A 15,794-nucleotide genomic window follows, 5' to 3' on the forward strand; every position below is an offset into this window, starting at 1 on the left:
ATCAGGCAGGCAGGAAGGTGAGTGGTTAGGAGCCAGCGGTCCTAGATTGTGAGTTGGACATCCCCCGAGGGGTCCCAGATTGGAGAGGGTGCAGGCCGGGCTGAGGGACCCTCCCACCCCGTGCACGAATTTCATGTACCGGGCCTCTAGTTTTATAAACATCTCATATAGTAGGTTACCTCATGATGCCTCCTAGGAGTACACCTGCATCCAGGAAGTTACCTGATTAAAGCCAGGTGTGCGAAAGGGCTTTACTGAGATTTTGTTTTTTAGTGGCTATAGTGAGCACCACTTGTTTTAAAAATATCCCAGGCCACAGACTCTTCAAACATATCCTATCTAATAAAGAGGGAATATGTTAATTGACCATCACTCTGTCACAAAGATGGCTGCACCCACAGCTGAGGCCAAGTTCCCATAAGGAGCCTTAATGAGCAATCAGCAGGGACCTGAGGCTATGCCCTATCCCTGCCCCCATGGGGCTTGACAAGGGACCTCAGGCCGAGTCCCCCACCCACAGGGCTTGACAGGGGATCTTAGGCCACACCCTCCACCCTGGCATCAGGCTGGGGGACCTCAGACTGCACCCCCCACCCCAGTGCTAGGCTAGGGGACCTGAGGCCACGCCCCCTGCCAGGCGGGGCTTGACAGGGGACCTCAAGGTGCGCTTTCCGTTCTGGTGCTGGGCTAGGGGACCTCAGGCTGCTCCGCCCATCCCAGCACCAGGCCGGGGGACCTCAGGCTGCACCCCCCACCAGGAAGGTCTTGACAGGGGACCTCAGGCCGCACCCCCTGCCCCAGCACCGGGCCAGGGGACCTGAGGCTGTGCCCCCCTGCCTGGCTGGGCTTGACAGGGGACCTCAGGCCGTGCCCCCCACCCAGTGGGGCTTGACAGGGGACCTCAAGGTGCACCCCCAGTGCTGGGTTGGGGGAACTCTGGCCGCGCCCCCACCCAGTGGGGCTTGATGGGGGACCTGAGGCTGCGCCCCCCCTCCTGGTGCTGGGCCGGGGGACCTGAGGCTGTGCCCGCCCGCCTGGCAGGGCTTGACGGGGGACCTCAGGCCATGCCCCCCACCCAGCAGGGATTGACAGGGAATCTCAGGCCATGTCCCCAACCTGGCGGCGCTTGATGGAGGACCTCAAGGCACGCCCCGGCCCCGGTCTGGGCTGGGGGACCTCAGGCCATGCCCCCCCATCCTGGCGCTGGGCCAGGGGACCTGAGGCTACGCCCCCTGCCCAGCAGGGCTTGACAAGGGTGGGACTGGCTGGGTCTGGATCTAGCCCAATGGGGGGAGGCGGCCGGATCTGGGTCTCACGCAATTTTGAAGTGCATGTGGGTGGGCGGGGACTTGACTCTGGGTCCCGTGGTGTGCCCCAGACTCTGACAGGAGGAAGGTTTTCATATACATTTTACTAATTTTCTTTAATCTCTGACACTTCTATTACAGAGAAAGGGCAAATAGCATATTAAATTATTTCCTCTAATTAATCCCCTTTTAATGTGCACGAATTTCGTGCACCAGGTCACTAGTCATTGTTATAAAAGGTTTTAAAAAAAAAAGGGTAGTGGGACTGATAGAAATGAAAAGCAATACCCAGCTCTTGAGTGGATGTCTGAGAGGGGAAACAGAAAAGCCTTTATAAAAAGTGTTCACAACTGGCCGAAACCGGTTTGGCTCAGCGGATAGAGCATCGGCCTGCGGACTGAAGGGTCCCGGGTTCGATTCCGGTCAAGGGCATGTACCTTGGCTGCGGGCACATCCCCAGTGGGGGGTGTGCAGGAGGCAGCTGATCGATGTTTCTCTCTCATCGATGTTTCTAGCTTTCTATCCCTCTCCCTTCCTCTCTGTAAAAATATCAATAAAATATATTAAAAAAAAAAAAAGTGTTCACAACTGGGATGATTGTGGACATTTGAAAATGGATTTCACATTAATAATATATATTTTTCCACTTACTATTTAGTTAAATTTCTTGGGTGTGCCAACAGTGTTTTGTAATAGTTCTTAGGAGACACATATGCAAATATTTAGGGATGAAGTGTCAAAAAACCCCACTGTTGGCCCAGTAAGTCGGTCACACTCTATGGTGCAGAACTGGGCCTCGATGCCTGTCTGGGTATATTTTAGAGCAGAAGCAAGTCATGACCCTGTCCACAGGTCTCCTCTGTGTGCAGTGGGGTGGCCTCTGTCCCCATACTCCTTCATTTTAATGCAAGGATGTCACACCTCTCCTAGTCTTGGCCAATTATGAGACAAGCACAGGACTCAGTGCTGGTCCCAGCTGGGGGTGCCTGTGGGCACCTGTCAGAGTTAGGGGCACAGTATGGGACTCAGTACCACTCAATATGTGTTGAAAGGCCAGCTGTAAATTATGATATTGATGAAAAATCGATGGAAAGATCTATGGTCTGTCCTTTCTCCTAGATTCTCTACAACCAATGCCCATGTAGTCCTGCCCAGCGGGAAGCTGCCTGCATGGGCTCTTTCTTCCCATTGGCTTCATGCCTGTCGCCCTGGAAACAACACATGTCTCACTCCCGCTTACCTGGCTGGAAGATGAAGACTTTTTCCTCTCAATCTTAGAGTCATTTTTGCTTTCTGTTTTGCAGTCGTTCTTATCACTTGCTAAAGAGACACCATCGAAACTGGATTTTGACCTGAGGAAAGAAAACCCAGGGAGACTATAGAATGAATTTTTTATGCTGCTCATTCAGTTCATTGTAATACATCTTGATTATTATCCCATCTCACAAGAAGACCTGCCACTCGCCTTTCCCTTCTGGATGTCAGCAACCACGTGTTACCCTCTCCCGGGTTTACAGAGCGGATGCTGTAGGGCTGGGATGGCTTCAGCAGATAGGAATCTCAGACTGAAGACATGTCCATTTGTAGAAGAGAAACATAACCATCCAATTGCGAAAATAATTATATCACCTCAAAAGTATTTTAATCAGTATAAAGAGTCTAGGAGGCAGATCATTAAACAAAATTGCAGCTATAGTTCAATCAAAAACATTTTTATGTCAGAAATCTATTAATATTTAACAGTTGTTCATTAAGTGGGGCATTGTGTGAAATGCCTGGGACACACAAGGCAGTCTTTATCCTTAAGGAGCCTGTGCACAATCAAACATCTAAGTCCTCATCCCAAGAAAAAAAACGTGTAGCTATGTATGAGGACAGATGTCAACTAGAGCATTTCACAATGTATGCAAATATTGAATCATGTGGTATACCCGAAACGAATATAATGTTATACGTCAATTATGCCTCAATAGAAAATGAAAATAGATTAAAAACAAAACTTCTTAGCAGGGCAGTACACGATTTAGCACCAAAACAATAATATCACAGGTGTTAGGAAGAGGTAAAGAGACAAGTAGTCTAGCAGGAGGAAAGAGAAGAGGAGACCAATAGAACAATGTGGGTTTAATGCATGGGGCCTAATAGGATGGGCAGGATTTGGGTGTGAGGAAAAGAGACAAAACATCCCAGAGTGGGAAAACAGTCGGAGTGAAATTAGGATACAAAAGAACATGTTTGGAAGTCAAGTCCAGGATTCCTTCCCAAGGTAGTCCTAGTCAAGGCTCTCCATTCAGTAGACGTGAGACTACACATGGCTTCAGCCCACAGCTCAACACAGTCATCTCAGAGTGGGTGCACAGGAGATTTTTAGAGGTTTGTGGATATATACATATGAACAAGTTTTATGATAGGATTATGCAGATTTTCTTTTTGTTTATTGGGGGAAAATGGCCCATGAAATTCATGATTTCACAACATGATTCCTTAGAATGAGGCACAGCTAAAAATTTTTGGTTCAAAGCCGATTTAAGAAGAATTTTAAGCAATCTGAGTGGTATATGGGTGTGGCAGAGGGACAGAAATGTCTGAAGTCAGAGGGACATTAGGCTCTGGCTTTCTCAGCTGTGGAATGACAGACTATGTGATGTCCCAGGCCCCTGCCAGACTCGATTTGAATCTGTGATGCTCAAACCACAAGTGAGATACCTCTCAGCTATTCAAGGGACATGGATTTGGATTCAGGTACTGGCCACTGAGCCTATTCACAGATGGAAATTTCCTTAGAATTCCAGGGATTACTTAAAAAAGTGATGAGTAAACATTTGTACTGTACTTGAAAATAAAATGATTTTTTTTTCAAATGTCAAATTACCTATTATTTATACTACCCACTAATTTGAATTTCTCAGTTCTGCTGATTCAGATGAACAAGTATTAACGGAGTGGTCAAGGCAGTGGGCTGACCTTTTGAAGAACTATGGACGGGATACCCACGTGACAAATAGGGCAGCTGAACTCTTGACAAGCAGGGGTCCTCAAACTACGGCCCATGGGCCACATGCGGCCCGCCGAGGACATTTATCCGTCCCGCCGGGTGCCACTGCCTGTCCTGCTTAGCAGCCGACTCGTCCCAGGCCCGCAGTGCCCATAGGAATTTGTTCATAGTTGTTTTTTTAAACTATAGTTCGGCCCTCCAACGGTCTGAGGGACAGTGAACTGGCCCCCTGTTTAAAAAGTTTGAGGACCCCTGGCAAGAGGAAGAGCAGAAGGGGTCTGTCCGCATACAGAGTGCCCATCTCTGGCGGTGGGGGAGGGGCGCATATTTACATAGCATTGCTCTGGTCTCCTCAACCGTGTTAGTCTCACCTCCCACAAGTGACTCTGAGCAGGAGCAGTGCAAAATGAAACTGCGGGGCCCCTTCTGCAAAACCCAAGAATTTCCAGACAGCGAGAGCTGAGCCTGAAACCAAGCGCTGGGATGGCGGCACCTCTGGGAGCACACGCCCTGTGCAGTTGAACCAGCCTGTCCTGGCCAGGAGGATGGCTCTCATCTAAAGCCTGGGGAGGTTGGAGTTAAACCAGCGGTGCTTTAAAGGCGCATGCTGCAGCCAGTCAACATGGTGAGAGAGACAAGAAACAACACGCTCCGTGCCGCGCGGAGGGACTCATCTGGCGAGTGACACAGGATGCGCCGACAGGAAACGGCTACAGCGAACAGGGGCAAAGTGAGAGGCGAGGTCAGGCACGCAGCACAGCTGGCGAGAGGGCCGGCAGTGACCGGAAGCCCTGGGCGAGAGCGAAGACTTACACGTGGTCCTGCATGAAGTATGGAGGTGGAGAGAAGGCGCGGGCTGGGCAGCCAGGAGGAAAGGGAAAGCAGGAGTTACTGACTGGTCCTCTAGCAGCGGCCAAAGGACGCAGAAGGCAGCCGTTCTGACGGACCTCACAGCAGGAGGAGAGCGGTCACTGCGCGCCTCCTGCGGACCCAGGGCCACATCACTCGTACACCATTGGTTTAACATTCCCTTTCCAGGGCTAAAAAGCCACTCTTATGTTCCTACGTAGGGAAGCTCTCATGCGAAGGAAAGCACATACTGGTGCCTCTGAGAGTGATGGGGACCACAGTTCCCCATCTCAAACTGCCGGTTCCCCCACAGCCCCACCATCAAACCGTGGCCCCAGCCTGCACAGCCGGCCCGGGGACCCCCTCCACTCTTCTTCGTGGCTGCCAGGAGAGGGAGACTGCAGGTGTGCACGCCCAGAGGCTAAGCAGACACTCCAGCCTGGGCGGCCCTCCCCGGCCACCGGACAGCCTTCCCAGGTGCTTTATGAATCTAATTCGGAAGGAGGGCCACCCCGCTTTACCAGTTGGCAAAGTCAGTGCTTTAAGAAAAGGGCAGACACCGCAGCAGGCTGGGGCGGGGGGGAGAAAAGTGCTTCTCGGGAGAGATGAGCAAGGAAGGCAAGCGCCAGTGCCGGGATCTCAAGGAAGAACACCCGCTTCTTTCTCAGGGGTGTTATTTGCCTATGGACAACCCTCACGCACGCTTGAACCAGCACCCTAAAGCTAGAATCACCAGCTGCTCGCAGCAGCCCCTCCTCCCCCAAAGGGCAGGAAGAACCAAGTGGGCGTGAGGACTCACCGCAGGCAAGTGGCTCTCTTCGGGTCTGGGGACTCGGCCTCGCTGGACGGGGTGGGAGACTGGGCTGTGGGCGACCTGCAGACCTTCTTTTTCTCCTCCACACCATTCTCAGCCTCTGAGCTGGAGAAGAGAGAAAAACGCTTCACCTTAGACATCCAGAGCCGGGGTGGACGGGGAAAAATGGTGAAGTCACCTCGCTTTCTGGAGCGTGGAATGCTCTTCCGTCCCCACCAACAGGCTGAGGTCAACTTGGGCGGCTGTGCCCTTTCCAAATCTCCATTGTAACCCAGCTCGGCGGGCTTCAGCAGGTAAACACGGACTCGGTGAGGACACGCAGCCTCCCAGGTCTGCTCGCGGGCCCTGCTCTGCCCTGCCTAGCTGCGCAGAGTGCAGATCACCTGGAGGCTGGGAGGGCCCCTGCGCACACGCACTCCCAGCCCTCAGCCAGGTGTGAGCCTTTCTGCCGGGAAACCCCAAGGCCCTTTGTTTGCCCGGCCTGTGTCACTTAATCACCTTCTGTTGTCCTGGGCCCCACTTTGGGTTGTTGTTATTTAAGCAAGCACTTCTTGGGCAAGTTGCAGTCTCTCATCTATCTGCACAACCACCCACCCAGGCCAGGTGGAATTATTTCCCCAAGTGACAGATGTGGAATCTGAGGCTCTCAGATATTAAATAATCTTACCCAAGTTTGCAGAACTAGCATTTGTCTGAGTTGGGATTCAAACTCAGGTCTGTCCATCTCATGGGCCTTAGTTTACATGTGTGTTCTCTGTCTGTCTTTCTCTCTCCCATGCATCCATCTCCCTACCCCCTCAACCACCTATCTATCTATCTAGCCCCTTTATTAGCTCTTCAGTGCAAGAACTCCAGGGTGGGCTGGGAATCTGACTGATTTTTATACTGACCCAGAGTCTGGGACACTGGTGGTATATAATCCTGGGTTTTGGAAGACTAGGTTTGACCTTGGTGAAGAGGGACTAGAGAGGAAAGTCGGTCAAGAGGGTCCGCACACTGAAATACTGTGGATGGAGGTCGACCAGTGTGCTGGACACAGGGGTGACCCTCAACCTCAGGAACAGAAGACACCATTTCCAGCGTGGGAAGATGAGAGGCAGGAACCAGGGGAGGGAGAATACAGGTGTTATTCATGGGTCAGACCTTCTGGGTGTCAGCCTGCACAGCAAAGAACTCACAGAACATACTTCTGAGAATGTGAGAACCCCATGGTGGCTGAGCGAGTGTGAGGGAAGGCATATCAACATCGCATTGCTAGGACAGTTTAGCTGATTTTAATCCTAACTTAGCACCCCTTCGGTATCTTCACCTGCCAATGAACATGCAGGCAGGAAGTGTTACTGGTTAGGTTAAGCTTTGTGGTTGCTGATTTACCACATTTTACCGCTCGCGAAAATTCCATTGTGGTGTCAAAATCAAGGCCAAGTATCTCTGACAAGGTATCTATGAATAATCCCCACGGATGGCTGATGCTCCCATTTTGTAGTTAGCATTTCTCTTTTCCTAAACAGATACCTATTTGTGGACAAAGGCCCAGCCCTCTACTTCTTCAGTTCTTTTCAAAGCACTTAGAACTCTGACAAAGGGGCTCAGTCCATAACCAAACTGCATTATGTGAGAAAAGGGACGTGGAAAGCCTTAAAATAGTAATAGGAAAACACTGCTTTGGTTTCAAAGAGAGGACTTTGCTTAAATTTAGCATCAAGTTTAAAAGAATTTTAGAACTGCTAAGGGGCCTTCAAGCCTATCTCTGCTTTTTCCCTCTCCCCCAAGGCACACACAGCACCCTTCCTTCAGCAGCATCAGGCAGAAACCCACACGAGAGTCCCTCCTGAAGTAGGGCGACAAGTGTGTGTGGAACTTCAACAATCCATCTCAGCTGTTATTCAAGTGTTTACTGCATTTCAGGCCGGGTCAGATTGAGACTCAGAGGCAGAGCCGCCGCTGTCCCGGGCAGAACCTGTATGCCCTTAGCAAGAGCCATCCCACCCCCACAATAAAGAGGAGCCTCTCTGTTTGGATGGAGCCCCCCTGGTACACAGCCTGGCAGAGATAAGGTGCCCCTTGCTTAGCCCAGCACCAAGGTGCTAGGAAGCAAAGCTGGCTGTGTTCCCGCCTCTCTTGGTCCCAGCTGGGCAGGCACTTGTATGTGGGGCAGGGCGCTGAGTACTTCTCCATGTGGTGGTCCTGCTTCAGGGCCCGGCTCAGCACTGAGAAGATGCGGTGCACACCTGTCAACCCACCACGCCGTGCCTCAGAGGTCTGCTCAAGTTAACCGGCTTCTTTCTAGATAGTGTCCACCCCACTTTTCCTTAAACTTGCACTTGGTCTCCAGTGCTGGGTCTGTCCTTGAAGGCCATAGGGTGGTGGGCACTGGCTCCACAGAGCCGTCTAACCCAGTGGTCTCGGCTCTGCTGCTGCCGGCGTGATCACTCACCAGGCCCCGAATCAACCAATGCCTTATTCTGTTAACTTTTTTCTCTCAAATGGCTTAGCCAACTACTAAATAAACTCCTTAAAAGCAGGGAACTTCTGTCTCCCCCTCTCCCTTCCACTGCACTTAGCTCAGCATTTTGCTCATGGTGGTCATTTATGTGTGTTGACCGACGTAGGATTCATTCTGTAGCGTCTCAAAGAGTCAGTGAAGTTCATCTAGGGACCAATTCCATTTTAGTTTAGTTTTGTTTGTTTTTTTACTTAAAGATGCTATGGAAACTGAAGCAAGCTAATTCCTACCAACAGGAGAGATTATTCCGCAAACCCCCCACCCTCAGAGGCCTGTCAGCAGCAGACGAAACTGTGTAAGTCAAACAGTGGAGACTCCTGTCTGAGGAGCAGAGTGTGGGAGGGGGCAGAATGCTTCCTCAAGGCCTCTCAGTAACTAAGTTACTGTCAGGGAAGCCGGTGGTGGAGATGAAATAACACGTCTCATTTAAATCATGAAAATAAAGGAGTCAGTTTTGCTTAAAAAAAAACACCAAAAAACAAAGCAAGGCCCTTTCAGGGACACTACTAAAGAGTTAACACAGCTAAGCTAAAAAAAAAAAAAAAAACCCCACAAAAACAGTACTCCTCTTTCAACAACGTTTTTGGACAAGTCCCTGCTGACAGGGCAGGATGCTCGGAGCTGGGCAAGCGGGAGAGAGGAGTGAGTGACAGCTACAAGGAGCCACGGAGCAGCAGACAATGCTGGAACACAGGGCCCACCTTCCCCTGGCCACGGCGGGTTCTTTCTTCTCCCACCTCCAACCCATTCAAGCATCCATTATGAGCCCTGAAAGCTTTTCAGTAGGAATTTCAGAGCCGTACCAACCAGCCTGACGCCCCCCATCAGGGGACAGCGTTTGTATTCCCAGCTGGGAAGTGCTTGCTCCACTGAGACACTGCCCCGCCCTGTCACACAATCTGTAAATACACAACAGGCCAGACAGTGCCTATCAACGGCCCAACATCTGTCAATTCCCAGACCTCATGGATCGGATGAGAACGTGATGTGGATTTCACAAAGATTCAGAATTGGAATTCTAACATGGGTCCGCTCTCATTCCTCCCAGAGAGGGACTCTGTTCTCCGACACATCAACTCCCCGCCGCCCCTCCCGCTGAGAACACGTTGTATTCAGGCATCATCACACGTAAGTCAAATAAGCAGCTACCGGGCACAGTGATGACTAAGCTGCGTGGCAGGAACCTGAAAACAAGTGCCCGACTGAGGCTCATCAGGGAAGCTGTGCTCCTTTCTAATTACAGCGGCCAACACCCGTGTGTGAGTCTACCTTCACGTGAAATTAGTCTAGGCTGAGGCATAAAAAAGGTCACTGCACTCCCTTAGGATAGCACAGGGGAGGGTGGTTTTACACCCATCATCATTTCTAAAATCCCGGATCACCATTTCCTAAGACCTCAGTCTTGACCAACAAAGGTTTAGAAGTGACTTGAAGGTCGGATATGTTTCCGCAGACCTCGGTGGGATGAACTCCTCGCCCTGCGACCGCCGTGATTCAGGCCAAGTCTGCGACAGGCCAGTGTCGCCGAAACCCTGCACTGAAAACGGGGCTGCACGTGGCCGTGCCAAGGCCTGGGGCCAGGCAGACCCTGGGTTCTAGGTGCTGCCTGTTTAGTGGCTCCACGGCAGGCAGACCCTGGGTTCTAGGTGCTGCCTGTTTAGTGGCTCCATGGCAGGCAGACCCTGGGTTCTAGGTGCTGACTGTTTAGTGGCTCCACGGCAGGCAGACCAGGGCAGCAACACTTGGGAAGAAAGGAGATGGGCTACAGGGGCAGAGGAGGGTGCTGGGGACCACTGGGCAGCAGCCCCAGTACAGAGGCATTGATCACACTGACCGAAAAAGGGAAGCAGAACAGGGTGTGTAAGGTTCAGGGATGTGATGGTGACCAGGGCCTCCCCAACCTCTCAGCCTCTCTACCTGCCAAGTAAACTCAGAATCTCCCAAACTCGATTTTTAAGTCAGGAAAAACAGCCTTTCACTCACTATTCTGATACAATATACATTTTACTTCGTTATCTGTCTACACATTTATTTCTGAACTAGAGGCCCAGTGCATGAAATTCGTGCGCGGGGGGGGTCCCTCAGCCCAGCCTGCACCCTCTCCAATCCAGGATTGCTGGCTCCCAACCACTCACCTGCCTGCCAGCCTGCCTGATTGCCCTAACCGCTTCTGCCAGCCTGCCTGATTGCCCCTAACCGCTTCTGCCTGCCAGCCTGATCACCCCCTAACTACTCCCTTGCCAGCCTGATCCATGCCTAAGTGCTCCCCTGCCGGCCTGATTGCCCCTAACTGCCCTCCTCTGCAGGCCTGGTCACCCCTAACTGCCCTCCCCTGCAGGCCTGGTCGCCCCCATCTGCCCTCCCCTGCAGGCCTGGTCCTCCCCAACTGCCCTCCCCTGCAGGCCTGGTCGCCCCCAACTGCCCTCCCCTGCAGACCTGGTCGCCCCCAATTGCCCTTCCCTGCAGGCCTGGTCCCCCCAACTGTCCTCCCCTGCAGGCCTGGTCATCTCCAATTGCCCTCCTCTGCTGGCCCAGTCACCTCCAACTGCCCTCCCCTGCAGGCCTGCCCCCCCCCCCCCAACTGCCCTCCCCTGTTGGCCTGATCGCTCAAATGAGAGCCTGCTATTCTCTACCTGTTTTGTTTTGTGTTTAACTTACTGTATCTTGGTGCTTTCCCTATCACCACACAGTTTCCTCATTCTTCTTAATGACTGCATAGAGTTCACTGTAATGTGTGGCTCATAATCTAACCAGTTCCTTATTGATGGGCATTTCGGTGGATTTCAGTCTTGCTACAAATATAAACAACACCACAACAAACGTCCTTGTATGTTTATCATGTGTGTGGAAATTTCCATAGGATAATTTCCTGGAAATGGGACTGTGTCAAAATGTACATAATTGTATAAGCCAGTCAGAGAAAGGCAAATACCATATAACCTTACCTACTGTGGAATCTAATGAACAAAATAAACTGACTAACAAAATAGAAACAGAGGCATGACTACACGGAACTGATGGCTGTCCAAGCGGGGGGGGGGGGGGGGGGGGGGTTGGGGGGACTGGATGAAAGAAGATGAAGGGATTAGCCAAAGAACATAGATGCATAACCCATAGACACAGATAACAGTGTGTTGATGGCCAGAGGGAAGGGGGTCAGGGGCTGGGTGGAAGTGGGCAGAGGGGAAAATGAGCGACATCTGTGATAGCATCAACAATAAAAATAAAGTTAAATAGATCAAGAAGTACATAATTTTAAAATTTTATAGCCATCACTAAGTTGCCCTCAGTAGAGGGTTTGTGACCCATGCCCACAACAGTGATTACACATTCTTACTAACAAGGTGCTAAACTTTAAAAAAATCCCGTTATAGTTTTGGCATTTGCATTTCTCTCCTTATGAATAAGATTGAGTGTACTATTTTTATATGTTCAAGATTTTAAAATTTTTCAGTTTTGTAAATTAGCTACTTTTATATACATTTTGCCAATTTTTCTAGTGGGCTGTTGATTAAAACGGAAAACAATTCTTATCATAACTGCAATATTCTTGGTGATATTCTAGAATTGACTTTTAAAAAGAATAATCTTAAGCAGATATTAGAAGAAGAAGTTAAGCAGATATTAGGGGTCAGTATAATGTTAAAATAAAATATTAATGACAAATTAACTTTTGTTTTCCTTGATAGGCGTATGGCAAATAGAAAAAAAAGGAATACCCAAAACACTGTATTCTTTGGCTTTAGCAAAACCTATAGAGGAGCAGGACAGGCTTCCAGTCTGAGATGGAGATCAGGAACACAATGTCTACCCCTCCTTTCTGAGTATTTATAAAAGAAGGAATAACCCTCCTGCTACAACATTGGCAGGGAACTGTAAACAGAAGAGTGAAACTTCTGGGAAATGGAAAGTAGAAAGTAAAGTCCAATTTAACTCTTGCAGCAAAGTAGAGGAAGCTGTAGTTAAGAACAGGGGCACCCAGGACAGAGAAAAGTGATCTGTCTGTCAGATTCCATGAGGGGCTACAGGAGGAGGGTGCTATAAATGGATGAAACAGCTGATTACATTGAAGGTGTTTGGTGAGAAATCTGACTCCTTCACCCACTCTTGCCAGGTCAGGTACTTAGTCCCTGGCGGGGAAAATATCATAAGGGCTGTCCATTAAAAACGGAACAACTTAGGTGCAGAAAACCAGGGTACCTGGTATAGAGGATGGAGCCCCAGAGTAAATCTCTTCTCATCCTTGTTTTGAATGAGGGTGTCTCCAGATGAAGTGCCAGCTCCCTACCCATGTTTCTCCAAGCCTGCTCTAGTCCCTCATTTATTCTAACAATGAAATGACAGCAAAGCATTGCCAGATATTTGAAGAAAATCTGAAGTCTTAAAGGAAAGACCAAGATAAATCAGCAGAAGGTAAAATTCTTAGGAAACTGACTTGAGAGAACAGAAGAAAACTCAATACAAGAAAAACGATACCACCAAGCCTTCGAATTAATATCTTCAGAGAAAGAAGGTAGGGCCCATACATCAGATTACAATGTTGTGGAAAAGGAAACCTTCCTTAACCCCTCAGTTCTCTGAGTCCAAAGCCTAATAGTCTATGAGGCACTTTGTGACTTCCCTGTCCGCCCATCCTGATCTCTCTGGTCCCCTTCTTTCCCACCACTCCCCACGGGAAAACCCGTGCACTGGCTGTTCCCTCTGCCTGGAATGCTCTACCCCCGCTCCCCAACCCCCTTACAATCACGTGGCCCTCTCCCTCCTCTCTTCTCAATCAGACCTATATATTTAACCAAAGGGCTGGAAGATAGCATCAAGATACAGAAATACAATAAGAGAAAAAGTGAGGGTGAACAAGAAGACATGTTTAAGCCAGCCATTTCCATATCAAATGAATAGAAATTTTAAATAGAAAAAAAAGGAGATGGTATTATTAAAGAAAAAATATGAGCCAGAAAAGAATGAAAGAAAGGCAAAGGTTACTAATATCCTAAAAAGTGTGGATTCAAATTGATTTAACAAGAGATTTAGGTTGATGTATTCTTCAAAAACATAAACGTGTGAAAATAGGAAAGAGTGGTATGCCTATTTAAAACTGGGAGTGGGAAGAGGGAGGCAGGGAGTTAGCGTGAGTTGACTCTTATGTTCCATCAAAACAGGAAGTTGGGAGATAAGGTTTAAAATTAGTAAAAAAAGAGCAGGATGCATATATTTTTATAGATAATAAAATAACCACTATACCTAAAATCAGGTACAGTTAAACAAAGCTACTGGGAGCAGATGGAGAATGGGGAAGAGGACTGAGTTCATTATAAACTTTAATGTACTATATTAATTTGATAAACATTTATAAAACATTTATTAATATACTCATAGAGAAGATGTAAAATTCAGAGTAGATCCTAAAAACAGGTGGAATTACTATCTTCGAATGTTTGAGTTCCTACTACGTGTAGATAATGCCAGATGCTGTGCTCTCAAGGGACTTAGCCTCTGTTATTGGTTTATCACATAAATAAAGCATAATATAGGTTGTAAGGGGCATCTCCCATAAAGAGTCTTGGAAATTCAGAAATCTCTTCTACTAGTATTTGTAAAGAGCAGAAACAGGGACATTTTGTGGAGGAAACAAGCATGAGAGGTGGGTCAAGATGTCTTGGGGAAAAAACAACAAAAAAACCGTTACTTTGGATGGAAAAATGAAAACCTTCCATTATGAAGAAAAAACTATGAGCCAGAAATTTTTTTTTCATTAGTCAACTGTGCCACCTCTCTACCCAAAGAAACACTGTATTTGTGCAAAGCTTCTTGTGAAGGATTGACATTTGAGCTGGAGGCATACAATCTGCACGTGTGGAGATACCAAAAGGGCACGAAAAAAAAACCAAAAAAAAAAACAACAACAAGGAAATGCAGAAGTGAAAACATGCACACAAGGAAGAGCCACATGCACAAGGAAATCTAGCACTTTGGTTTCATCGGGAGTCCAGGGAGCAGAAAGCAGCAGAAATTAGGTTGTTGTGAAGTTTGATTCCTAAAGAGAGAGAGCTTTTTTCATATTTCACTTGGTTCACAGTAGGGATTAATAGAAGACTTTTAAACAGAAGGAATGGAACAATGGGATATTAAGTGCTCACCTTTCCCCACACATACATCACGGGGGCGGGGGGGGGGGGGACTGGATGAGATGTGTGCTTCTTCAAATCTGTGTACAAAAACAGCAGGGGTTGGGGGAAAGAGGCTGGAGGCAGATAAGGGGGCAAATTTGATGGCAAGAAGCAGAGACTGCACTGGAGAGATGATCTAGAGATACCACCAGCAGGAGTACAGAGAGCAAGCAATGGAGAGGAACATCCAAGATAACCCCAAGGTTATCTGGGGGATGGAGAAGGCAGCCTTGCCATGAACAGTTACGGGGAATACAAGAGGAGACGTGGTTGGGATTTTGCTAATTATTTCAGCATAATAGACTTACATTGTTAGCAGGTGGTAAACTATCAAAAACCAAAAGAGCCCAAGGAACAACATAAAGAATATCTGATTTTGCAGGGGAAGGGGTCTGCCAGTTGGATACTATTTCTGTTGAGGCCCAAGCACATGGCCATGGCAAAGAGCAATACCTAAAGCTCAGCTGAACACCAGGGCTGGACGAATGGCTTACAGCAGGCCACCAACCGCCTGCCGTGCCTCTTTAACCTGGCCGCACAGGGCCCCCTCTGTGCTCATGCAAGTGGACAAGGCACTGCTCCATGAACAAGCACGTGATTCATTCCCACCTTATATCTATTCCCGATTCTGTTTTCCCAAAGCATTGCTTTTCTTTCAAAGCCTAAGGCAACTCAACCCCCCAAAGTGTTTAAATGTCAGGATTCTGATTCTGAGAGGATAGAAACCCAACTCAAACGAGCTTACATTAAAAAGAAAACACACCCCACACGGGCTTTGTCACCGGTATAAGATGAAGTCAGCAGAGAGAACAGCTGTGGATGTTTCCCTTTGACCTCTGAAACACACAGCAGTGACCTCCAGGGTCTCCCTCTGCAAGTCTCCGGGACATCAATGCCCGATTCATCCTCCTGAGACACTGCCTCCATTATGTCAGGCCACTGGTCCAGAACCAACAATAGCTTTCCATTGAGCATCACATTAAGGCATCTGGAGATGAGCCAAGATTCTCCAGAGTTTTCAGTCTCCCTCTGCTTTTCAGAAAGAATTCTCCAAGCCAGCTATGTTGGTCTTCTCACCACGGCCTCGCTTACACCATGCGCCACCTTGCACACTGGCTCTTGTTCTGGCCTGGAATATCCTCTCTGATCCTTCCTA

At 48.8% G+C, this 15,794-nt stretch overlaps 1 protein-coding gene across 4 annotated transcripts in view; it reads right to left on the reverse strand.

Moving 5' to 3' along the window:
• Positions 1-15,794, reverse strand: part of GRAMD2B (GRAM domain containing 2B) — a 110,686-nt gene that overhangs the window by 24,862 nt on the left and 70,030 nt on the right. For 2 of the 4 annotated variants that reach the window (XM_080677579.1, XM_080677577.1), the window contains exons 2-3: positions 5,951-6,070; positions 2,548-2,659 (exon numbers count right to left, since the gene is read on the reverse strand). In XM_080677579.1, coding sequence (XP_080533705.1) covers positions 2,548-2,659; positions 5,951-6,070 — 232 coding nt within the window. Of the gene's footprint in view, positions 1-2,547; positions 2,660-5,115; positions 5,285-5,950; positions 6,071-15,794 lie in introns of all 4 variants that reach the window. The other 2 variants (XM_080677578.1, XM_080677580.1) reach the window with 2 other exon arrangements.

Source organism: Plecotus auritus, assembly GCF_963455305.1.
Source record: "Plecotus auritus genome assembly, chromosome: 7".
Lineage (NCBI taxonomy): Eukaryota > Metazoa > Chordata > Mammalia > Chiroptera > Vespertilionidae > Plecotus > Plecotus auritus.